General features: G+C 44.6%; 1 protein-coding gene across 2 annotated transcripts in view; it reads right to left on the bottom strand.

The window, feature by feature from the left end:
- Positions 1-24,055, bottom strand: part of SGPL1 (sphingosine-1-phosphate lyase 1) — a 32,077-nt gene extending 8,022 nt beyond the window's left edge. The window contains exons 1-7 of one of the 2 annotated variants that reach the window (XM_074924280.1): positions 23,947-24,055; positions 15,065-15,230; positions 13,067-13,134; positions 10,980-11,127; positions 9,290-9,366; positions 7,677-7,805; positions 633-721 (exon numbers count right to left, since the gene is read on the bottom strand). In XM_074924280.1, the coding sequence (XP_074780381.1) occupies positions 633-721; positions 7,677-7,805; positions 9,290-9,366; positions 10,980-11,127; positions 13,067-13,134; positions 15,065-15,230; positions 23,947-23,949 (680 nt within the window). In that variant the 5' untranslated portion in view covers positions 23,950-24,055. Of the gene's footprint in view, positions 1-632; positions 722-7,676; positions 7,806-9,289; positions 9,370-10,979; positions 11,128-13,066; positions 13,135-15,064; positions 15,231-23,946 lie in introns of both variants that reach the window. The other variant, XM_074924279.1, reaches the window with a different exon arrangement.
- Positions 24,056-26,269: the final 2,214 nt, after the last annotated feature.

Genomic DNA, 26,269 nt, shown 5'->3' with positions numbered 1-26,269 from the left:
TTAACAGCATGCAAAAATGTTAGACGGGGAAGAAAAGAACCGCAGGAATTCAGCAGAAGATGAACACCACAGCATTTCAACTCTTTTTATATTTTCCCCTTGTAAGCAATTAACCAGAGAAATATTTTTGATACACCATCTAGAAAAAAGAAGCGTATTAGAGCAAATCCTCTATTAGCAGGGTAATGATTAGCACAATTTCTCATTTCAGATCCAGCCAGCCCCAACTTTAGTCCCAGAGTTTTCAGGCTAAACCCTCTTTGATCTGAATAAATCAAAACCCTTAAACACTTCAAAGGGCCTGACAATCTGTGCTCGAGAGGGGCCCAAAGCTGATAAGAGCAAGCTCTGTCTAGAGCAGCATGCAGGTATTGCCAAAATACATCTGCACAGCATAGCTGCCACAGCCCCCCAGCAACATTCATGCCTCCCAGGCTGATTTAAAGGTTCCTGTACTTTTGCAGCACTTCTTTCAACCCAGGCTTCTCTCCTTCAGACACAGGTGGACAAGGAGGAGGTGGTAATGAGCTATGAAATGAAGGATTATTGAGATCCAGCAGCCACCTCAACTCAGGAACAGTAAATCCCACAAGCCCCCAAAGCAAAAACCAAGCTGTGGAGCTACTGCTCACATTTCTGGCTGTTTGATGCCTCTCTCGTAAGCCAGGTCTCGATATGCCTTGCAGGCCATCAGAATGCTCTCGGTTCCCCCAGATGTCATCTGTAATGAAGAAAAGAAGCAAACAAGAAAAAAAATAAATGCTTACATGAATGTTACAGAAGAGAAAAGCAAAAGAAGAAGGATGCTGTGGCAGCATTCCTGCCCAGAGATGTTTCAGAGACAAGAGATGCACAGGACAACTAAGGTTTTCAAGGGCAGCAGAAGTCACTGAGCAGCTCAGGGTAGCTTTCTAACATTCTGCTTGGAAGTGCACTTCTAAGTAGATGTTGACTCCTCCAAAGGGAGGGAAGAAAGGAAAAAACAAACAAAAAAATTCAACTCAAAATCCTAACAAGAGGGGACCATACTGCACAGTCACTAGCTGGCACACAAAACTACTGGTACATACTTAGCTCTTGATCACCCGGGAATTGTTTATCTGGATTACAGATTAATTAAACCACATACATGGAAACAACAAAGTTGATTCTGTATTAAGTCAACTCAAGTCCAGCAGGGTCTGGAGTGGTGCCATGCTGAGGCACAGAGCCAGCTCAGGGTTGGCACCACCCAAGCTACAAAACCTTCCCAGAACCTGCAGCGCTGTGGAGCGCAGAGCTCTTTCCCACCTTCTCTCCGCAGAGGCCAGGTTAGGTCTGGTCAACACCAGACCAGAGTCTGTAAGTCCTCAAGGACCCAAGAAGTTCTACACCGGGAAGAATTTCTGCATCACTGTCCTCAGCAAGTCCCTCAGTACTCACACAACCCACTACCCGTGCTGGCCCAGCCCTCTTCACCCTGACCACAGCAGAACAAGGGGGTTTGCATCAGGAGGTGGAAGAGAGGAAGGTACATGCACAAGCTGTTTGATCAAGTTTACTATTGCATACTAGAACTTAAGAGCTGTTGCAAATAAATAAATTAAACTCTTTACAGGAAGAAACTCCTCAAGTGGGAGGGCTGTCTGTTGTCGGCCAGCCCTTATGAGTTCTGACATGCAAGGGACAGAAAAAGTGTGTGGGCACAAACCTTCCAATGTAAAATTTTAACCTAGTAAACTGTGAGGTTAGTTCTTCAAGCAGCCTGAAGGAGTGACTAAATGCTATGCTGTGGGAGCTGTAACTTGAGGATGGGGGATACCTGGGACAGATACACAGAAGTGCAGGTGAAAGAGGAACCAAAAGCTACTCATAGCACTTCTGGAGGACTAATTTTGATCCTCAGATCTGCTGAACGAACTGTGATTTCCCCTTTTAACCTCTTCCCCAAAACAATAAACATAAAAAGAATGCAATCACATTTGCATGTCTTATGACATCTGCTAGCCTGCGTTTTTCTTTGTTTTTTCCCAGCTGACATAGTTTGCAAAATGCAAAGAACTGTGACAGTGACTAAACATTAAGTACAGAGATAAGGAACAAAGTTCACAGGCACATAAAACAGCCTGACACATTTGTTCCTAACATGATCCAAGCTAGCAGCAGCTGCTGCCATAGGCAGTGTGGAAGTGACTGTCACACCACAGACAATTTCTGGGGTTTTGGTAGTTTAAAAGCAACAGCTGTCACAGATAAAGCCTAACAGAGCTTCATACTGGATAAAGAAATCATTGCATTTATTGTGAAGCAAATAGATGGTAGCAGGAACATAATGTCCTAAGCGTTTTATGGGCTGTGTCATTTCACTTCTCAACCTTCCTATGAAAAGATCTGTGAAGCTGTCAGCTATTACCTTTGGAGAAAAAAACCAGCTGGTATAACATGGATTGCCTTCCTACTGCCGGGTGGGAGAAGAGGAATGGGATGATTGCATACTTGTAACTTAAACCACTTGCAACATTGCTTACAATACTGCAAAGATCGTGAAAATTTTGCTAGGCATGATTTGGGAATCTCCGGATTCATGTTACTGAGCACCACCAACAATCTGTGCCACCAGGCCTGCTCCCTGTTGAGCAAGAAGTCCCTACACCTCGACGCTCATCTAAATAATCTGCTCTTCAAAGAGCAGCTTCTGTATAGTCTTATTTCAGTTTTGATCTTTCCACTAAAACACCAATATCTTCCCCTTACATACCACAAATCTTTCTTCAAAGTCTGGCTTATCACCTGCATGGAAATGCTGAGCTACACACAGTAGGTCAGAGTCAACACTTTTCAGCAGTTGGTCAGATTCAGGTTATGGAACAGCATCCAGGAGAGATACTCCTCCCAGGCACCAAGGCTGGCATGCAGATGACCACACAGAAAGCTTGTTCAGGCAGCTGAAAATCCACCCAAAAAGCTGAATTTCAGCCAGATCAGCTTCCTTAATTGGCCCACAGTCAGCACATCAGTACCAACACGAGTATCTGTCATAGAGATGTGCCAGAGCAGCTTGATCTACAGCAGCACCTTTAGCATAGGGCAGCTACAACAGCAAAAACCCTTTTGGTCCATGCGGTTTATACCTGCAGAGGGAGTTCGCTCCTTTACAGGAGATTTTGTCAGCTCAGCTATCAACAGTAAACTCTGCTATAGCCAGGGCTTGAATCATTGTCACAGGATACAACTTCCCCACTGCCTGCGGCCCGCCGGCAGCTGGCCAACACGCAGTGATTCAGCACCCGCCAGTGGCTCACACAAATATTTTTTCCTCTCCTCTAAATGAAAGTCCACAGGCTCAAGCAGTTTCATGGGGAAAATGGGCATTGTTTTAAGCAGCTTTCCAACCCTGCACTATCTTCAAAAGCCAGGCAAAGTGTGTGAAAAAAAGGCAAACAGAGTTTTTTGTTCTTATTTATTATTTTCCAAATGGGAGGGGAAAGGAGAAAGCACAGGGAAAAAATATCCCTCCTGCTTTCTGAACCCAGCATATCCCTTCCATTGCTCCCTCCCTCCAAATCCCAGTGCTCTGAAACCTCAACATTAAAACAGCAGTAAGAGGTACGGTCCCTATTCTAGGATCTCTTTAGCCATGCCACTTGCCACTGTCAAACTGTCAGACAGAAAAGAACAACTTTGGTTTTCATCTCTAATGTTTTGCTTGCACTTTCACCTCAGGAAACACATCTATTCAGATCCTAGAGACAAAGCTGACCAAAAGTTTCACTGAGCTGAACTACCCCATGAATAAGAAAGCAAACTACAATTTATTTCTAAGGCAGCATTAGAGTAAAAATATACCACAATCCACTGCACGGTCATAACGTAGTGGCAGGCTAGCATAAAACCCCTGTAAACCTTCAGGTTGTAAATTCCACTAGCTGTCTCTCTCAAGGTGACATGCTCATCACTACAGATAAAACCTGACAGATCTGCAGAGTTTAAGCCCCCCTAAGACACATCACTCATATTTCGCTGTCAAAGTTCTACTTCAGATGTGCAGCCAGCACTATGACAAAGTTTGGAAGCCCCAGAATTTGAGAGGAAGAGACAAGATGGTTTCTACAGGAAGCTTAGGTTTGCATCTGCTGTTTTGCCTCCTCTCCTGTCCTCAGCTGCAGAGTTAAGTGCAAACAAAAATTCATAGAGATTGACATCCAACACACACGTGTGCACCCCCCCCCCAATTTTCTCCTGCACTTCAAAGCTGCCCATTTGTTTTTAAAGTTCAAAAAACTACTGAAAAAAGAAAAATCATTGAAGCCTGCATAAAAGCGGTGATTTCTCCCAAATTAGAGGGGAAATCCACAGAGTCAGCACTGCAAAACAAAGCACCTTGTGAACAGGAACACATGCACACATCAGACAAGAACAAACTCCCCCATTCCTCCTCTATGTGCCGAGCTTAATTAGTCCTTCCAAATCATTGCAAGAATGTGATTAGAAACTCCTGGGAGCCAAAAATCACCAATTCCTGTCTCTTTGCTCTTGAGTAACACGATTAAAAGAACAAAAGTAGTAATTAGTGAGAAATAGGAAGCATCCATCCACTGCTGAAAATGATTACTTTTAAAAACTGTTTAAAAACCTGAAACATCTCTCAGTGCAATTTAAGGCAAATGGCATGCCTGCACATCCCCCACCACAAGGGCATTGTTAGTGCTTTTATACCCATGTTTAAAACTAGAAAATTATAGCCCCCAGGTCTCAAATAAAAGCAACTTCTGTAAATAATGCAAGCTCCTCATCTGATTTAACATTCAGAAATCTAAAAAGACATGTTTCATTTTAGCATTTATTAAAGAGAAGGGAAACCTTCAAAGAGGAAGCAGGGGACTGCTCTCCAGAGATCCTGCTTAGGACAACGTCCACATGACACTGGGCAGGACCGTGTAGGGATCCCCAGGCTGCCGAAAGCCCTAGGAACAGCACATACATGTCACTGGGCTGCTTTTCCCAGACTGAGCAGCAGAGTATTAGCCCCAAAAAGTGCTGTTCTGCAACATGTTGTGCAAATCAGAGCACAAAGGAAGTGAAATTGCCTCACTGAGAAGCACAGACAGAAAATTTTGGTGTTTTCCACATAGCATGGCCACGACTACAGCTCTCCAGAAACCCCAACAAGCTCCACCGATCTGCCTTCAGGGACCTTAATCAGGCACCAAAATTGGACAAGCAGTCCCAGTTGCTTAAATCAGGTTAGTAAATCCAGTGGAGAGGGATTTGGCACTGACACACACTGCTTCTCAGGGATAGCAGTGAAGAAATTCAGGAAAATAAAAAAAAGCATTTGTTTTAGTTTTCAACACTGCAGAAGCTGAACTGAGTAAACCTGAAGCCTTCTCAGTAGAAAAAGCTGTCAGCATCTACTGAACAGATCAATTTAAAGATAAATATAGCTCTCAGCATTGCACCCTCCCTGGTTTAGCCATCTCTGTTTTACAGCCTCACCAGTTACTGAAGCGTAACTGTGGCTGTCTGAGCAACCAGCTACAGGAGGTCCTTCCAGAGACAGCAAGCACAGCCATCAGTTTGAGAAAATGCTCTTTTTAAATGACTTTGTAACTGTCCAAGCCTACAGAAATAGTTCTGAAATGTTAATTTCTGTTTTGAGGAGAAGAAAATAAGGAAGTCTTTGAGCCCAACTACTTAAAGAGCCTATGCCCTCCATATATCCACCCACACGTCTCCATCAATGATTAGCAACTCTGGACACTTCACAGTCAGGAAGAGCAACATGGGAGGAAGATAAAAAGTCCACTGGAGAGACTCGTTTGGACAAGATAATTACAGGGATGCAATTAATCTTCTGTTTCCGGCCAATCAACTTTTCCACACTCCCTCTCATCCTGCAAATTTGACTGTTCAATCAGCTAGAATGTAACTCCACAGCTGGTTGCATGCTTCCTCGTTTGCTTTGCTTCTGTTTGAACTTTAGCCACAGTTTTGAGGCACAACCCTCAGAAGAGAGGAGACAGAGGGAAAAGCACGATTCCCCAGAGAGCATCTGCGGAGGTCTCGCATTGGCTGTGATCACTGTCTTATTGTTTTGGAGTAGTTTTTACCCATTCTGAACTCCTCTTAGGCAATTCTACTTTTAAACTTCAGTGAAAGAACACACAGGGACAAGGTTGACACTTTTACAACACATTTTACATAACAAAAACTGAACACACACGTTGCAGGCCTCAGCAAGCAAAGTCCTCCAAGCACACAATAAGTGCCACGGTGCTATCTGACTGTTGCATCAATTGACATCTCAACTGTTGATAAAGCTGAGTTTCAACAGCTTTACACCCAGCCTCTTCCCCACTCCAGGAATAATCTCACCAGTGTTCTCAGCACTGCAAACCAGGAAGGAGATGAGGCTAGGTTAAATGCTTTTTATAAGCAGAGAGGCACGTTCCTTCTCTAAACTTGAAGATGGCACGAGGAATACAGTCCCGAGAAGACAAGCCAGGTCACAGGGTGCAACCTCCTGCTATCCAGGGCAATCACGTTTTATACTCCCAGACACTGCACAGTCAAGTTGCATCTTCAATCCCATTGTAGTTTGGTCCCAACTACACCTACTGCAAGGCTACTCCAGTACTTAGCTCTGTAACGCAACCAAGCCTCCAACTGTCAGATTAAGCCCATTCAAGGCCAGTTCAGCTCATAAGCTCTTGTGTCAACACTGCCTTCCCACAGTGATCTTCAGCCCTGCCTAGTGTTATTTACAGACAGCAATTACCTCCCGCCCTGTCTCCGAAAAACCTCATCTGGATTCTTCTCACAAACGGAGATACTTCTTCACAAGTTATTAAGCAGCCTGTTTGTATCCTAGCTGATCCCCATGCTAGGGAGGTAAGACCTCACTGTCCCACACAGCCCACTAAACAGAGACATAATTCGGCCTAAGGAATTCAGGATCCTTACCAAAATGGTAAGCCAAGAGAGAGGAGCATAAGAAACCACAGCTCATTTTTACAATAGTTCACCACACAACTTCACATCATCTGCCCTTTGACCAACTCTGAAAGCATCAGTTTAAGAACTGAATCAGTTTAAGAATCTGGACTCTTGCTAGGAACTTCATCGAGGTTTTAAAATCAGTTTCCACCGTAGTACACTGGAAGGCCACACAAGCCTGGAAAGACAGCTTTCCAGCTGGACAGATGACAGTACGTGCCATGCCTGCTTGATCACCAACACTTCAAGCTGCTTGTTGGTGACTAGCCAGCCAGCCAGCTGGCCTCATCCTCAAACTTAGCATTCTGGCAGGCTCACAGATTTCCAGTTCAGAGATTAAAACTGAGGGGAGCTACTCAAAGTGACACCACTATGTTTGCCATCCCCCACTGACAACCAGCCAGGCTACATTACACTGACTCTCTTTCTCAACTGCCATCAAGCCTGTTTCATTTAAGAGTGTGAAAAAAAGCTGAAGTAAATGGTCTTGTCTAGAGAACTAAATCCCTGAGTTAAATTGTCTCTCATAAAGCTTCAGCGAGAAGAGCAATTAGCAACAGTCTTTCATATAGCTACGTTAACATGGCATATACCAGAATGAGCTTGACCTCAGTCTCAGCTAGATAGCAGAAGGTGCCTTTGCACTTAAAAGTCAGAAATATCAAAAATGTTCAGGGGACACTTGAAGACAAGCTACTTACAGCACCACAAGAGTTGGGGCCCCCATGGAAGAGTGTACAGGCAATCCTCACTACTTCTGCTTCCATCTTCCTCAAACCAGGGAATATATCAGGATGGAGAGGATTACTCCAGGCAAACTCTTCGTACACCTTCAGAAAACAAAGACAGAAAGTTAGCCTTGCAGACGAAGCACCAGATTATCAGCACAGATTTGGGAACTCGCCATACACACTGTATAAGCAAATTAGCTGCATTTAGCCGTAACAATACTGCAGATCAACCTGGACTTAACTCCTCTGCCACAAGCACCACAAGCTGGGAAACTCTGGGTGAGGGGTAAAAAAAAAAGAAGTAATTTGTTTTTCTAGGGCATGCTGGTCTCTGGAGTGATTTTATAATGTAGCAATATTTCTTGTTATAAAGACAAGTTTAATCATTTAGCTATTTTTTAAAAAGAACACAGTATGAACCCTATGATTGCTTTACACAAAGCAGGCCAAAAAATTTACTTTGTGGAACTAGTTTTCAAGTTTACTATTAAAGGGAAATTTTGAAGCAGCTAGAAAAGCACAAATGCCCACCACAACAAAGCGGCTGTGGAAACCAGTATTTCATGCTCATTCTGCAACCGTGGACTCACAGGATAAGGCTGGAACAGGCCAGTTCCGACCTCCTGCAGTTGAGATCAAAAAGCGACTGCAGTGATGTTAAAAGACATACAGAAGAATAAGCCAACGAATAATCAGCACAAACAGAGGGAATGTTTCCACAACACTCAATTCAAGCTGAGGCCCCTCTAGAAAGGTTGTGCTGAGCTTTATGTTTCCCCAGAAGTGGCAAAGAAAACGTTAACGTGTAGAAGAAAACAGCAATAGCAATCACCAAACAGAGCTCATTACAGCTGTTATAAAAGCTGTTCCCAGGAGCAAGCAGGCTAGACTTCCCTTCCTAGCAAAAAAACTCTTGAAGTAGATATATTTGAAAACAGACCTTTGGGCTGTTTAGGTTATTTTCCAACCTTCTCAAAGGGAAAACTTCCTGAGTAGGTAAACAGACCTAACAAAGACACCACTGAGGCATGCCAGCACTCCATTGTTGTAAGATTCGGACTGTACAGGAACGCCAAAAAACATTTTACAAACTTCTTTTTTGCTTAAACCAAGAGAAATCCAGTTTTGCTCAGTGAGGCTGTTCCAGGCTCCCAAGTAACAGGACAGCCATGGATGCTTTCACTCCAGCCTGCAGCAAAGGCACATCTGTTGGGGGGCCTTGCTGAAGCTGATCTATGGCAATTTCATGCCTCCTGCCACTCCCTGAATTTGAAGGTCAGTACCAGTTTCCAATTTGCTTGTAACAAGCTCCTTTATCTCATCTGGTTGGATCTCAGTTATCTCTACAAAGTGTTTTCACAGGGACTGTCACTTGGCCAGCTTTACACTGCCCAAATGCTTTGCTAATAATTCCCCTTCCATCTGCATTTAACCGTAAGCTCTGTCTTCATAGTTGGGCAGTCTTAGTTTCAGATCTCCCCTATTTATTTTGAATGATGCTAGAACAGTGTTGAGGGGTTCTGGTCACCTGAAGACACTAAGGATATCTGCAAAGACGCAAAGTTAGACTGCTTGCACTCTACCTTCACTAGTAGATGGGTGAGCTTCTCTTCACCACTGTAGACAGTCCCAGAGACTTTCCCGTCCTGCCAGCGTACCTCTCCTGAAAGAGAAGGAAGAGCGTGCTACTTGCAAACACATCCACTTTCAGAAAGCACAGAGAAATCCCCTCACCAGTTCTGCAGATGAGCATTCAGCTTTTGAGATGTCACTGATGAGGAACAAGTATGATTTTTGCGCCAAGAGATAGCTCTGGCATCGTCTACCCCATGAACTTAGCAAACTGCAAGTAAATGATGACTAAAGAGTCAGCACATAAACAACATCTAGCTGCAGCAAGCAGTTATATTAATATGTAATCCACTTAATCCCCACTCGGTCTCCCCAGACTGCTGTCCAATCAACTGAACTCTAAAGCGGCTAAAGTTAAAGCCACTTTCAAAGAGCACCCATCCCCACTGTAAGCTGAGAAGAGATGGAAAGGCCAAGCTTGTATTGCTAAAACCTACACTGTCGGGCACCTCAATTAAATTTCATCTAAAACGATATGCTGCTGAAGCTTTAACAAATGAGAGCAGGTGGATGGAACAGCATCAGCAATACACCCTGTTGAAAAGTGTTTGAACCTACTGCCCGATGTCACGGTACTTTACCAAGTAACTTTCTGCCTCCAAACACCCCAGCAGCGTATTTCCACTTGTTTAGTTATTTGTTCCCTCTCCCAACTGTCAGTCTCCTTCATAAAACTCAGTAGCATCAGCTTCATAAGCATATATAATGAACACAGTCACAGTGCAACCCGCAATTCCAAGCAAGTTTTAAAGGGGAGTGTACATGTGTGGGAAGGAGGGGGCCACAGGAAAAGAAAAAAGGAAAGAACAACCCAAATAATCATTTAAGAGAAAACACAGACGGAAGCTGCAAAAGCAACGCATAAAAGTAGAAAAGAAGGCCGTTGTTATGTAGGATACTTGACTGAGAAACTATGTTCCTGAATTTGGAGTAGATGCACTGTTCTAGCAGAAAATTCAAGTCATTTCTCAAATATGGGATAGAAGCAGAGCACTCCTATCTTCTCTGGACAGCAAGTCACCCAAATTTGCTCATTAGGAGTAACAGGCATGCAAATCAGGATGGAGATATTTACATGAGCAAAGCAACTCTAAGTTTCAGACACTGCTTATATGGACTGAAGCCAGGAGAAGAACATCATGACTTTGCCTTCTTAAATGGCATTTTAAAGGTGCAAACCATTATGACTTTGATTAAGAGAGACAGTCCTGGAAATTCCCTAAAAATCCTGCTTGGAAGATGGGGGTTTTTGTATAGTTTTCCCTGGGGCTTCACAGAAGACACATTTCTGGTAAAAGTCAAACATGAAGGCAACTACTCAGAAACGTAATCAAAAATGCCTTCTAACAACTTCCTCCTTATTTCTCTTCTCCCCAGCTCTCCCATCATCAGTCTAGAATTCTTGGGGAAGGAACAGAATTTCAATGTAAGTACCCAAATAGAGTATTAGAAGTCATGAATACTGATCTTAGTCACTTCCGGAAGGAAAACAGACAAAAATTTGCAAGCAAAGAACATCAGGGAAGAAATATTTAAGATGAAACCATGAGGAGGAGTCATTAGCACTCATTTAAGAGAGTAAGTCTAATGTTAGGTCTGAAAGAGACCCACCTCTGCTGCAGTACAGACTCACATTCATACCTTTTGAACTGTACTCTTTCATCTTCTCCAGTACTTCAGGCTGGCTCATGCCTTGCTCTGGAAGCACTTTGATATAATCCTTTTCATCTTTCAGGAAGGATAAACTGGAAGTGACATCATTCAAGGCTTCATCAATCTTCTTTTGAATCTAAAGAGAAAAAAATCCCATCAACAGCGGCGCTGGCCATATTACAAATAATTGTTGAGTGCATGCACAATTGAACTCACTAGCTTCATCCATACTATTGAGCAGAATAGATATGAACTGTTTCAGCTCTATGACCAAAAATCACAGCAGAGTCCACAGCCACGGGGTTCAACTCCTCCTTCCTACCAACCTCCTCCTCCAAAAACAAGCTGTCTGGCATAGTGAACTGGCATACACCAGTCTCTAAACCACACTGGGAATTTTCTGTGGAAATGGGAGTTGGCACAGCCCAGAACCATGCCAAGTAACCAGTACGAGCAACTGAGAGTGGCACTTGGGCCGCTGCTCAGCTGCGCTTCATTTAACAGCACAGACACCATCACCACAACAGTCAGACAGCGCTTCTTTACTAGGTATCAACAAGCAGTGGGAGCTTTGAGCCCCTTCCTTAATGCTTCAAAAAACAAAGCTCAAGGCAAAAATACTGCATTTTTATTCATCAAACTTTTTTAAGTCACAGTTTTTAATTTGCAGAAGTCTTCAGATAAGTTCTATTTTCTACCTTGTCCCCTCTACCACCATACACACAACTAAGAAACTCACGAAAATAGAAACGATAAAGAAATCTCCACTACAGACACAGTTAGGAGATTTCTTTCTTCCCACCCACACCTTATGTTCAAGAGGCCCAGACTTCTTGTCACAACACATTCCAGAGACTCTTCTTCCAGGCAACACAGGTGTTGGGATATCATCAGCTTTAAAGACTTTTGGACATTGGAATGTCTCAAAGTCAAGGTCTCCTGTAAGCAACTGATAGGTTATCAGGTATCAGCCTACCAAAGAGCAGAAGAGTACACAGACAGGACACACCAGGAGTCCTCTGGCACAGGAGAGCTTAACGGTGCTAGCCCTGAGAAGGTAAGTCTGGACAAAATAGGGACCATATACAAGGGGCACAAAAGGTGTCTTTTTCTAACAGGCAGACAAAAAATATAAGCAGAAGAGAACAAGTCATTAATTCATCTGATCCAGGGCTACTCAAGTCAGAAGGTGAAAGCTGGGGGACTTAAGAGGACATAAAAGGAGGATGCTAGTTCCTTCCAGAGGGCTAGGGGGGAAACTCCAGAACCACTTCTGTGTCCATAGCACAAGGAAAAAGTTCCTTTTTGTTACTCTCATTTGATAAAATTGCCAGTAACAGACCTGACCTCCCAAATCAATGTGTAAATATTCCCATACATCAAGCAGAAAGGAGGACAATACCATCATTTACGAGGTAAAATAACTAAGTTGTTAATTTCTCGATCATTAAGTCATTAACATGCTAAATCGTGCTGTAGTTTCAAGTTTTTGTGCAAAAAACCCCCATCCCCATAACACTAAAGCTTGTCTCATTTTAATGATTACACAAACTTCTGGTATCTTTATGCTGGAATGTTAACTATTGCCAATAGTTATCTGAGCTCTAAACTAATCATGGCCAGTCATCTGATTAAAAAAATTATCCTTCCATGTTGCACAACAAGCACATGGCTGTCTCACACTTGCTTACGAATAAGACATTGTTTCAGAAGATAAAACTCAAGTTCAATCCTATCCCTTTCTTCCATAAATAGAATTATTTTCTTCAAATCTAACAATGAGGAAATGTTACAGGAAAACTCTGTAACCACACTCACTGATTCTTGGTTTAAAAAAAAAAAAAAGTAGCCCCCCCTTTTTATGAGAGTTTTTCTATGAGAAAAAGACTAGCTAGAAATTATACCTTTCATTAAACCAGGTGGCAGCAGAAGACCTTCCAGATCTGTATCTGTGAATCATTATGATCACAGCAACATTACAACAAAGATGCACAGAACTGCAAGTTCTCCAAGAGCATTATGCAGGCTGAAACAAGACCTGAGATAATATTTAGAAAAGCTGTTGAAATACTTACTATAGCCCCAACAAATGGCATTTTTCTCAGTAGTTTAAAGAACTGTTTTTTAGTTCGGGATGTTAAACCTGAAAGACAAAAGTCAGAAATTAGCCTAAGATAACTCAAGAAACAAAAAAACTGACTTGGAGTGCAATACTTCTAAAACAGCCCATGATACAGGCTCAGTATTTCTGATCCAAACTAAAATAAAAGTGACCAAGGGAACATGGCAAGACAGATGAGCATATCAAAGAGCAAGGTTCAGAAGTGGGCCTACAGAAACATCTGGTTTGCAGAACAGTAGCCATCTATGGGACTCCGTAATTTCACTTGTTTTCTTTCTTTCAAGAGAATTTGCACCCACAAGTGGGATTTTACAGGAAAGAGAAGGATTTTAGGATTTGCTAAAGGTAAGGTCTCCAGCAAAAAGGGAAAATACTTTCTGAAATTATTTTCTGCCTCTTCAAACCAGAACAGTACCATAACACAAAAACATTCAGCAATGTGAAGCAGGCTCCCGGACCAAAGGGAGGAAACAGTAGTTCAGCCATAACGTGACAAGGATTCGCCCGGTGTCTGGCCATCTGATGTAAGAAACGCATGATGCAAACAGCAGGCGACTCAGGGGAAGGGGACAGACAGAGGAAAGAGCAGAAATTCCACCACAGCCCAAATACTGAAATGAGAGAAGCCACTGATGACAAACACCAGAAAACTCCTGGGGTAGCTGTAAAGAAAGGAATGAAAGCAGGATGACACAGAAGCTCTAGGACTTTTGAGTCCTAGAGGCATTTCAATTAAGTATCTGCAGTTACTGGACATTTACACTGAGAAATAACTAAACAAACTTTAAAAATCAATCATTTGAGGACTTTGCAATTTTATCTCCATTCGCCCCCCCCCCCTCATATATATTTCACTTCATTTTTATTTTGAAAAGCTACAGAAGGGCAGTAATTGCATTTTCACAGATTCTGTAGCAAATACTTGTTAACACTCTGACAATAACATTTCTGTTGCACTTTTGTGTGCAGTGTTTTATTAGTAACTTTCACAGTGAGAGAAGATGGCAAACTCCTGAAAAATTCAGACAATCTAATCAGATCTTACAACAGCTAGTCAATACTTTAAAAAAAAAAAAATACCGTGCAACAGTACAAATACTAGCCAAGAGGCTAACACAACCCTGTACTGAGCAAAAACTTCACACCGTTTTGTTCCTTCCATAGACATTCCCACTATTCAGCTACTCTCATCTTTATAAAGAAGAAAGGCTGGCTGAGGAACAGAGAGGCACAGAAGCAAACACAAAGTTAAAAACTTGGCTATTTTTAACGAACTGCCACTGGAGTGTAACCCTAAGGCCTGTGGGAACTGAAAAACATCACATTGTACTCTGAGGGCAAGGTAGTGATCCCTGACCATCACACAGCCAGAGAAAGCTGAAGGTTCATCAAAAAAGATCTCACTAAAGAGCTGTCAATATCAGAAACCACTCAAAACAGGAAGATGCTCCGGAAAAAAAAAAATCTCCACACATTACCACCACATGCAATTATTTTGAACATCCTGAGGATGCAACATGCCTCCAACACAGAATCAAAACCACATCTCCTCCCCCAGCAGGAAGGAAAATAACCAAGAGCAAGAGTTATCCAGACACTTTGCACCAGTGACTAAGTTCACAAGAACCCAGCTCTCAGATAAATTTCCCCGGGTTTTGAGCAAGACAAGTGTTGCGACAAGTAAATGGTTTAGCCAAAAGCAAGAGAGACACAAGAGGAAGGGAAGGAGACACAGGCACGTTCCAGGCTGGCCTACCACACCCTCTGAAGGAATGGGGGCATTTCATTGATCAGACAGGCCCTGACCTTAATTTGGAAGAGGGTTTTGTGAATACTAAGAAGGTCTGTTTTAACAAGTGTTTTGCCCTCTTTATTTCCACTGCTTAAGAACAACTCTGTCTTCCCTCCCTTCCCCTCAAACACAAGAAAATTGCCCATTTCAAATACTTACTCTCGGACTGGAAGAGGAAGCCATGCAGCCATACACTTATAAGCGTAGAAGAAAACGTCAACCCAACCAGTTGCCAGGGTTCAAGTCCATCACACTGGGCATTCACAAAGCTCGTTGCTTTATCCCAATACATCTGGAGGATTTCCTTGTAGGGAATAATGGCATCCTGCACCAAGGAAAACAGGAATGATATTGAGAAAAGTTCAAATGCACAAAAACTGGGCATCAAAAAGTCTATGAGTCTATTCTCTTTTAAAAAGATGCTTTTCAGCAGGCAGAATCCATGCTTTCCTTAATTCCTGTGAACAGAACGAGTACGAAATAGTTGTCATTCACTTCTAGTCAAGAGCCACTGATTAAAAACACACATCTTGAGAGACTTCAAGTACTCGGAGAGAAGTGCCAAGGGCAGGCAAGTAAGATACACAAGTTTCACAGCCCCAAGACTCCTCACCAGATCTTACCAAGGCCCAAGATAAGCAACTGTGTTAATATTTTTTCCCAAGGAATTGCCTGGTGGTGAGTGAAGACTGAACTACTACAATACACCCATCAGAAAGAAGCCACCATTCATCAGGCACCACCAAAACAGGTCTATTAAGTATCTAGGGCTGGATTTTTAAAGAAGATGCAAGTACTGAGCAACTTGTGAAGTTTAAGATCTAATTAGTACCTTCCACACAATGGGAGGATGGAAGAGACAAACACTGCTGCTGCCAAAATAAAAACCAGAAAGCTGTGATGCAATAACAATTACAATGTCATACTAGCAATTATTGTCGGGACAGAGCCCAAGTACCTAATCAATAGCTTGAAAGCACACTCTCTTCAAGAGTCTTAGAAGAACAAAGTGGGGAAAACTGGATGTGCACAAAGAAAAAAGACCATTTTCCCCAAAACAGGGGTCTTCAGTACAATCCTCTGGAAGAAGGTGTCTAGAGATATGAAGAATCCAGGGAACCACACTTTGTATGGAGCTATGACCAAAAAATAAGTATTTGTAGGGGTTGTTGCATGTTACAGACGAAAGCTTGAGCATTTTACTTCACTTTTTTTTTTTAAAGCTTCTTTAACCACCCCCAGAGCACTCTTCCAAACCCTTCTTCCCTTTTAACCTACCATCAAGCCTAGTTTTGCCCTGTTTTGCTGAAGAGCATTCTGGGGGGGATCTCCAGCACTATAAAGCTTCACCTTCCAAACAACAGTACATGGGGCCTTTCAAAAGATGTGTTAATAAACCTTAGAAGGAACACATCCTTGATACCTATGCTGTCATACTCTTGGCAGGGTTAGAGCGACTTGCACAGACTAAGTAAACCACTAAATTAAAAATTGCTAAAACTTTCCTTCTCAGGACCCTTTACAGACCTCACTTCTGGGTCAAGCCAATAAAAGAAAAAGCATTTAATTTATTTGGTTTTAGGTCACCTTTAGAGATAACAAATCTTATTATTATTATTATTATTATTCCAAATAATCAGTGGAGGAAGGTAGGATTCCTTATAAAAAAAACCCTACACAAATGAATAATCTCTACTTAGAAAAGCAGTAAAATGCATATAATGTGAGAAAGTTTAAGAATATTTAAGCAACCCAAACAGAAAGCTAAAAAATTCCAGCAAAACAACAGTGTCAACCCATTGCAGAGGACTAATACCACCCATGTCCCAGCACAGGCTGAAAGGACACAGACCAAAGTGGGCAAAACCAGGTCAACTCGTGAGGAGCAGCACTCAGCTATAAGTCAAATTAGCACCCATCTGCTTGGCAAAGGGCAATTTAAAAATACACCAGCTACTTCAGCCTTCAAAACAAGGCAGCCACATAAACCACTGCAATTAGGCAATGTCCTAGCTAATGCCCAGTCCTCCAATCCAACCACCACAAAGCTGATTTAACCCTAGAATTTAAGAGAAGAGCTATCTTTTTCAACTAACCAGAGGTGGTACTTAAGTTTCATCGAGTTTGCACAATCTTCTCTGAAAAATCCCTGGAAAGCAGTGTTCAACCAGCAACAATGACTTTGGTTCACTGCCTAGGAGCTAATGCCAGGATATTCAGTTTTGGAACTGCACTTAAAGGATGGAAACAGAGCCACTAATGTGCTGGTGTCTCAATAGCTGTTCTCAACTGATGGCAAGAAAATGCTACAGCATCAAATATAAAGTGGGTTATGCTTTTTTCCCCTGAAGAGGGAGGATACTGTAAGCTATAAGCCCAAAATCAAAGCAGAACATGACCTTCTAAACAGAAGTCACTTAAGCCAATGGCCAAGCTAAAATAAAATAAATAAATCCGGCAAGAAATTGATCTCACTCTTGGAGAAAGCTCTGGATAGAAAACTGCAGCTGACTGCACATTTTGTTGTCAAATCACACACTCCCCACTGAAACCACTGCGTTCTGCAGCACACCAGCTCTCCTCTGGGACAGGAGGAAAAATAATTCAGTTTTTCTAGACTCAACCAATACCAGGGGCAAATCTTGCATCCTATTGCAGGGATAAGCAAACCCAGCGGAAAGGCTCTCCTGTCCTCTCTTTTCCAAGGGCCCATCAGCCCAGTGCTCTGGTCTGCAAATTCAGGCTGCTGGACTCTGAACTTCAGGTAATCCTGAGCAAAGTGCAGGTGGGACACCTGCGATGCAGGGCACCACAGAACGCAGCACCCTGCTGCACAGCAGTCTACTCTCAGCCACATTACCAGCAAACAAGGCTCAGGTGCCTAACAAAGACAGCACAGATGAGTGAGCAACACCCAGCTTTCTACTCTTAGCCTACTGCATACACAGGGCACTGTGCCTCTGCCTCCACTCGCTTCTCTGAGACCCAAACCAAAATATTTTACCTTTAGTTTACCCCAAGCTACAAGCATGCACACCAGCACTGATATATGGTAACCCAATGGTACATCCAAGTTTTGAACAAAAAAGATTTTCACGATGCTAATTCTAAATCACTGAAGAATTTCTTTCCCTTTCTTGCTTTAAAAAACAATCTGAGATCACTCCACAAAGAATACAGTTTGTCAGGGTAAAGTTTTCTCTGTATTTCTCACTTTCTCCTTCTTCAGTTATTTCATACTTACAAGAGCTTGAAGGATGAGACTGATCAATCTAGGAGGATACTAAAAAGAGGGATTAAAAAAACCTGAAAGTTGGCATGGAAGACAATTTAGCAATGAAACACAATTTCTCAGCTCCCTGGCTAACTACACACTCAAGTGTTTTTAAAGCACCTCTTTGCCCCAAAGCATCCAGCAAGATACAAGACCTCTACTTTCTGAATTACTAACAATCCTTGAGAAACCATAGGGCATTTAAAAGGTTGCATTCGAATGTACTCTGGTTTTACTACACCCAACAACACGTGATTACAGCCTCACTGTTGCAGCCCTACACGGCTTCATTATTTTACAGGGAGGAGGCAGGGGTAATAAACAGCCTAGGTTCAGCCGAGCCATTTGAACCCCTTCCCCTACAGCCCTGGAGGAGCTGCTCGTACCAGAGTAAAAAGCAGGTGGATTATTTTTTTTTTTCTAATCAGACTCAGCCAAAAGAAACGTTCCTCACATGCAGTAGGAGGGGATGCACTTCCAGCTTTGCAGGATTACAGCATTCATTTGCCTCTGTTATTACTGCTTCCCCAGCTGGGCTAAAGACAAGAAGCTGGCCTGATTTTAAGCCTATCTACAGGACTGAATTTCATGTAAGACAATAACCTGCTTATTTGTGAAGGCATCAAAAAAAAATAAAGGTTTCCTTTCCCATTATAGGAGAGTAGATCAACTGGTTTTATTTCCTTAAGAGAACCTCCCCCCCACCCCCCACAAAAGCTTCATAAGACACGGGATAATTTTAGAAGCAGTTCAAAAGCCCAACTTACGAGCACACTAAAAAGCATGGGGGAAAATCTCTACTGGAGGATTTGGTTTTAATTCTCAGAGCATTAAGACATACTCAGGTATCAGATAAAATGCTAATTGCTATCATTAGGACTTGCAGTGTTCATTTGTACCAATATTAATGCACTCGGCAACCCAAGCAGTTTACATATTGAATTTTTAGCTCCACAGATTAGGAACACATCCTTAGTACTTTATTTCTAAAAGCCATTAGCAAGATGAGCTGGTTCCAGGGATAGCACTTACACCACTACAAAAGAGGACAAATTAACTGCAGTAATGCTCTTCTGTCCGAGATGATAGAAAAAAAAAAAAAAGGGGGGGGGGGGGGAAATGCCAAAGCTAACGAGAGCACATTTTGCAGTTTTGCCAGAACAGCATTTCCTCAGCTGCGAGTTTTAGGACTCAAATAAGCCTTTAAAAAAAAAAAAAAAAAAAAAAAAAAGAGAGAAACAGCCAATAAACTGGAGGATCTCACACTTGTTACAAGTGCCTCCTGTTTCTGATGCTGTAAAGTTTACTTGTGACAAGAGTAGAAAAAAAGGTTTTATCAGCAGAATCTTCCTTCCCCCAGGAGAGCATTTAAAGTGGGCCACAGAATAAAAGTAGCTTTTAAAGAAAAGTCTATTTTAAGCAATTGCACGAGTCTTAGGCTCACTGTGCAAGCAGAAGGTGCTAAGATCAAACCACATCCTCAGCTTGCACCTGAATCCACACATTTTCCCAGACCAGAGACCCTCTGGCTACCTCTCCGTGCCCAAGCCTTAACGTTTGCATGTGCCATTTGTCTTCCTTCAACAGAGCTGAGGAACGAGGCGGCATGTCACACAACATAGTAAATCAAGGCAGAGGGAGGCTGCTCACAACTGCTGCACGAGCTAGGTCAACTCTGATTACGGTAACTCGCAGAATGCAAGTATTGCCGCTGTAATTAAGGCCTGTGCTCCTATGCAACAAGTTTTTCCCAGAAGGCTTCCTGACTGAAAATAAACTGCACAAAACCAGCAACGACACAGCAGCTTCATTTATTTATTCTGCTCCTAAGATGAAGGAAGACTTCAATTAGCCATGCCTTAGCTAACACCTTGTTGCCTGTGCAACCTCTGGCCACAAAAGGCACGTCTGACCAGCGTAACTAGGCAGCCTAACTGGCCTAGCCACAAGTGACTACTGGACTCGCAGCTGCCAGCCAGCCAGCTTCCTACCTGAGAGCCAGGGAATTGGACTGAGCAACACCAGCTCAGCCTCTGATGATGCCAGTTGCTGCGTGTGCCTGCGGTGTTTTGATTGGCACCCCAGTAATGAAGCTGCTCCTCCGTCCCTCCCTGCCACCCCCAGCGTGACAAATATCTTTACATAAGCACCGAGCAGAGAATATTTGTTAGTCAGCTCCTAATTATAGCTCGAGGTTTGGACTGCATTCTGCCCTCCTCACCAAAGGATGTGGGCACACAGATCACTATCAGACACAGGATCTCTCAGAAATCAAGAATCGTGAACCTTTAGATGTATGGACTGAACTACATGAAAGAAAAGCACATTCAGGTTATGCTCATCTTACCACATCTCCTTGGTATCACCAGTTTCTTCTGTGTTGCATTTATTTCTACATTGAATGATGTGATGTCAGAGTGATTTCCAGAGTGATGGCAATTATTTTTTTGCCATATACAGTGTCATAAAATGAATGTATACATACTATCCCACCAGCCTCCAGGGTTCAAGGGGAGTGGTTAGCCAATGGTTAATTATAGCTTCAGCACAAAAACAAACAAAGCAGCAACTCAGAGAAAGAGCAACAGCATCCCAGCTTCCACTGCAGAGAAGGAACATAAAACTATCAAAACAAGATGGAGAAAGGCTGATTTCAGGCTCAAAAAATATGCAGTCTTACAACAGCCCAAAGGACTCCAAAATTAGGCATGATTTCAAATTTTACTTAACCCAAAACACGCACAAGATGTTGTTACTTATTGTTCGCTTTGCTCACTACAAGAAACCAATTTATAAAAGCAAAGTTTCGGCAAACATCTAGACATGCTCCAGGTAGCACAAATCTCAAATACCCTAAGAGATGTGATTGACTCGATAGATGTCCTACATGAACCCATTATGGATCTCCCTGGGTCACCAGCTCCAAGAAGATGCAGTTTCTGCAAGGAAACATCCTCTCCCGGCATCCACAATAATTAGGATAAAAGAAGCGCTAAGTTCCCTGTGTGCTGGGACTCATATGGAGTCATTCCTCCCCTCTGCATCCTCTCAGACACAGATCACACAGTCCCTTCTGCATGCCTTATGGAGAACAAAATGGGTTTGTTTGAAACAAATTTAAAACATTTTGTGAGTAGCTCAGTGCTGTGCAGAGGTACATGCAGCATTAAAAGATAAAGTCTTGTCGGGAGCTGTCTGAAAGCAGATAGCGTGGCAATTGTTCTGGGCATGGGCATCCGTGAACAACGGCAGCACCAAGACCTGGCACAGCTTACGAGCAGGGTTATGCAAGCCTCCGACAAAGCCCCTACTATCAGCACAAACTGAATGCTGCTATTATATGTTAAAGGCCCTGTTCTTGGGCTACTTTGACCACTGTGCAGGGTCCTCAAAGGCTATCTTAACACCAACGCACAAAACCCTTCGGCCCCTGTAATACCTACCCACATGCCCTTCCCGATATGGGCACAGGTGGATCTCGATGAGCTAGGAGGGACAAAGGAAATGGAAACACCCAGAACACAAGGGCTTCCGAATGAGTCTGACCTGCAAATTTCTAGAAAACGCAAATATTTCCTAAAAAATAATAAAGAAAATCATAACACAATCACCACAGCCCACTGCAAAGAGAACAATGCGCCTGCCACTACAACATCAATCGACAGAATTCAAATCTCAGTTACACATCATGCTCTAAAGACAGTACTAAAACTTACTCCAAAACCCCCATCTCTCCACTAACCAGTAGTTAGCAGGGCCACAGCCGTTTAGTCAGTATGCAAAGGGATTTCAGGACTAAATACTGCAGAAGGAAGGCCTGCTAATACTTGAAAGGGAATGGTTTGGACCACCTGGGACACCGGGAAGGACAGTAATAGATCTAGGTCAAAACCACATCACTCCATTTCCAAAAACCAAAGAGTGTGAACAGATCAGGCCTTCTGAAACAACCCTCACTGAACACCGCAGCCTGTGGTGGGAGACAGCTAACGCAAGAGGAGATCAGATTGGAACTACGCCTTTTTACTGCCAGAACTATGCGTTTGGCAGAAGAGACAAGCAGCGCCTCAAAATCGGTACTCACGGAAACTGGCTCTACTGAATGCCTTTTGCCAAAGGAGTCACAGAGAGGTTTTGATCACTGCCACACCAGTCAAGCCACACGCACGCAATAAACGCTGTGATTAGGTTTATCTTAACACCACCAAACAGTGGAAATACATGCTGGAGCAATTAGAGGCAAGGAGCAAGGTATCATCTCAGCAGACCCTCCCCTGCCCAGGTTAGCAGTTCATCTATGACATTTAAAGGTAGTGAGAGGGTGGAAAACACTTTAGTAGGCTGTAAGTGGGCAGTACATAGCAGAATCAAGATTCTTCTTCATCTAGGTATGAAAATGTCCAGTGCCTCGCAACCCCTTTTGCTAAGGTCATGGGCAGGATCACACAGTAAAACCACAATTGTGAAAAAACACTACGTATCAGTGTTCCTCCTAAGAAAGCTTCAGCCCTTGAGCATACAGTCAACTTCATTAGCTTTCCAGAAGGCAGGAACCCTGTGCAATAGCTACTGTCTAGTCTAACTAATAAAACAACAGATCTGTGCAGGTCTTCCAGACGCAGTAATTAACTATTTTCTCCGCAAAGCCTTGGCACAGAGAGACTAAGGTGATAACAGTCTGATCACACAGCACGCTTCCTGCAACCCCAGGCGAGTCTAGACCACACTGTGCACAAGGTGCGCAGTATTTACACGGTTCCAAAAGAGCTAACTTTTGGCAGCTGAAAGCAACCGAAACACAAGCCATGCAAGCTCTCTGTGCTGCCCCACGCTACACGTGCCAAGAGACACAAGGCATGCCACGGACCCTGCCTGTGTCCCCCAGAGTTGGTGACACACTGGCTGGATGCAGCTCCACGCTAGACTGGGAAGAGGAAACAGCACTTGAGTGTTTGGCCACAGACAGTCGCTCCCCTTGACCAAGTGGGAAAAGGCAGTCAGCCAAAGATGAAGCTATTTCATCTACCACCCCAGTAACAGCCACGATTACAAAGTACCTTACGGAGGGGGAATAAAAGGCGAGCACCCCTTCCAGGTTGGAGGACTTGGAAAATGCATGCCATACCACTGTGTGCCAGAGGCAGCTATATTTCAAGCAATCCCAGTTAAGACTGGAACTTGCTTCTCCATTACTTCTAGCCAAAAAAAAAAAGTAAACAGGGTCACTATTAGCCAGACAACTTTTAGCAGAACTCGGGCACCTTCACCAAAATCCAGAACAAGCGGAAAATAGTTTCTATCCCACCCAACCCACAGAGCCGCTCGCAGGTACCTTCCTAGCCCTCCCTGCCCTGAAAGTAGACACCTGTGAGAGACAAGGAAAGCACAGCGCGGCCAACAGGCCTGCAAGAGTGACACACACACACAAACACAAATACACACCCCGGCTTGTTTAGGGGTACGGCTCGGGCCTCGCCCGGCCGCCGGCGGGGGGACCGGGGCGGGGGGGGGGGGGGGGGGGCTCCGGCGGGAGGTCCCCTCCCGCCGGAGCACCCCCCCCCCCCCGCCCCGGCCCCCCCGCCGGCGGCCGAGCTCGGCAGGGCGACCCCTGAGAAGCGACCGACATATCCCCCGGCCCACACCCGCCCCCCACCGGGACAAGGCCCCGGCCTCGCTGCCTCAGGGCCGGGGCTGCGCAGGCCGCGCTGGGACACCCCGCCGTATGCCTGCCGAGTCAGGGACCCACCACCCCACACTCCCCGCTCACCATCGCTGCCTCTCCTCCTCCTCTTCTTCTTCCACCCTTCTGGGCCTCGCAGGGTCCCGGCGCGGCCCCGCTCCTCCTCCCCGCCCCGGCACCCAGATTGCCCGGCGCCTCCCCGCCGCGCCCTCACGGCAGCGCCCCCTGCCGGGCGCGCTCCCGCCGTCGAAGAAGGAGGGGCGGCGCGAAACGCGAAGCGGCGGGCGGGAGGCCCTGAGGTGCGGGAGGCCGCCGCCTCGATTTTAAAGGCTGCGAAACGCTGCCTTTTGTTTAAGAGCCTGAAAAAAGCCCACAGAAGCGGTTTATAAGGCCGCCCTGATCCCTGCCTGGCCTTGACACCGTATTTCTGAGGAGTTGCTTCCTCACAGAATCACCTAGGTTGGAAAAGCCCTTGAAGCTCCTCCAGTCCAACCATGACCCTCACCCTGACCGTTCCCAACTCCACCAGATCCCTCAGCACTGGGTCAACCCGACTCTTCAACCCCTCCAGGGATGGGGACTCCCCCCCTGCCCTGGGCAGCCCATTCCAACGCCCAACAGCCCCTTCTGCACAGAAATCCTTCCTCAGAGCCAGCCTGACCCTGCCCTGGGCAGCTTGAGGCCATTCCCTCAGGGCCTGGCGCTGGGGCCTTGGCTCCAGAGACTCATCCCCCCTCTCTGCCCCCTCCTGGCAGGGAGTTGCAGAGGGCCAGGAGGTCTCCCCTCAGCCTCCTCTTCTCCAGACTGAACCCCCCCAGTTCCCCCAGCCGCTCCCCAGCAGACCTGTGCTCCAGACCCTGCCCCAGCTCCGTTGCCCTTCTCTGGCCACGCTCGAGTCATTCAATGGCCTTTTTGGGGTGAGGGGCCCAAAACTGAACCCACTCAGCGAGGGGCGGCCTCACCAGTGCCGAGCCCAGGGCTCAGATCCCTTCACGCCACAACAACCAGGGAAACTTCCAGAGAGAGGCGAGCTCCAGGTAATAGCAATTTAGAGAATTAACAAGCGAGCAGTTCTCAGAGCTTGAGTCCTAATTAGATGCCACAAAATGCAAGGAGACCCCCTTGCTTCAAGAGATCTTCATTAACACCCAGTCATCTTGGGGCATGACGACTACCTTGGTTAGCACAAGATCAGCTGAAGCTGATGAGACATTTTACTCAGAGCTTGTTCCAGCATCCAGCTGCTCATAACCCATATCACCAGTTTTAGGATACATTTATTAGATGCACAGTGTTCCTGCATTTTTTCCAATAAAGTTTTTCTGTGCAAAATGTAAGGCAGGAGCTACTGGTCAGTACAGCATTAAAATCAGGTGTGACCCCATGAGACAAAGGCTGGATTTCAAATACAACAAGCAGTTTGGGACCAGCCTCCTACAAGCACCAGAGCATTTTTATGCATCCAGAGCAAACATCACCCATCAAACATCCAAAGGGCATTTAAAGTTGTGAGAAGCAAGACTTAGAAGGAATTGTGTGTTACAGACTAGTTTGAGCTAGAAGGGAACTTAACATGATCATCTCGTCCAACTGTGTGACTGCTGACCAGGGCTGACCAAAAGTTAAAGCATGTTAAGGGTATTGTCCAAATGCCTCTTACACTGACAGGCTTAGGGCATCAACCACCTCTTGAGGAAACATGCTCCAGTGTTTGACCACCCTCTCAGTAAAGAAATATTTCCTAACAGCCCCTGATAGAGCCTTCAACAGTTCCCATGCATCATGCATGTCATATGACTGGATCCCAGAGAAGAGAGCTCAGCACCTCCCACTCCACTCCCCCTCCTCAGGAAGCTGTCAAGAGCAAGGAGGTCACCCCTCAGCCTCCTTTTCTCCAAACTAGACAAACCCAGAGTCCTTAATTGCTCCTCACAGATACTTCCAGTTATGTACCATCCAGTTTGCAGAGGGAGGTGGCCAAGCAATGCTTTAGAGTTCTAGGGAACACACCTCAAGGGTGGGACAGCAGCATGGAGGTGGGAAGCTGCCTCTGGGGAACCAAAAGCAACTCAGAAAGAGGGAGAGATGGGCAATTGCAAAAAGAAAGGGAAACATTTCAAAATAAGTAATTCCTTGTGCAATGACAGCAGAGCAACCTCGGGTAGCTTCAGGCAGGGTTGTGTTTTGAGGACAAACACACAAGTGGATGCTCTGGTTGCCAGTAAGTGGTGTGAATTGGACAAATACCACAATAGCGTTTGGCTCATTTCCAGCTCAGAAAAATTAATCCACAAAGACACAGTTCAGTGTCACAGGGTGGTGCCTCTGCTGCTGGCTTGGTGTATTACTTTGAGCAACTGCCTCTCTCCTTGGAGGTGGCAGCAGAAGCATGTGCCCATCTTCACATGAG

Source organism: Athene noctua, chromosome 21, assembly GCF_965140245.1.
Source record: "Athene noctua chromosome 21, bAthNoc1.hap1.1, whole genome shotgun sequence".
Taxonomy (NCBI): Eukaryota; Metazoa; Chordata; class Aves; order Strigiformes; family Strigidae; genus Athene; species Athene noctua.
The sequence above is the reverse complement of the archived record's forward strand: the minus strand, read 5'-3'. Positions and strand labels throughout refer to the sequence as shown.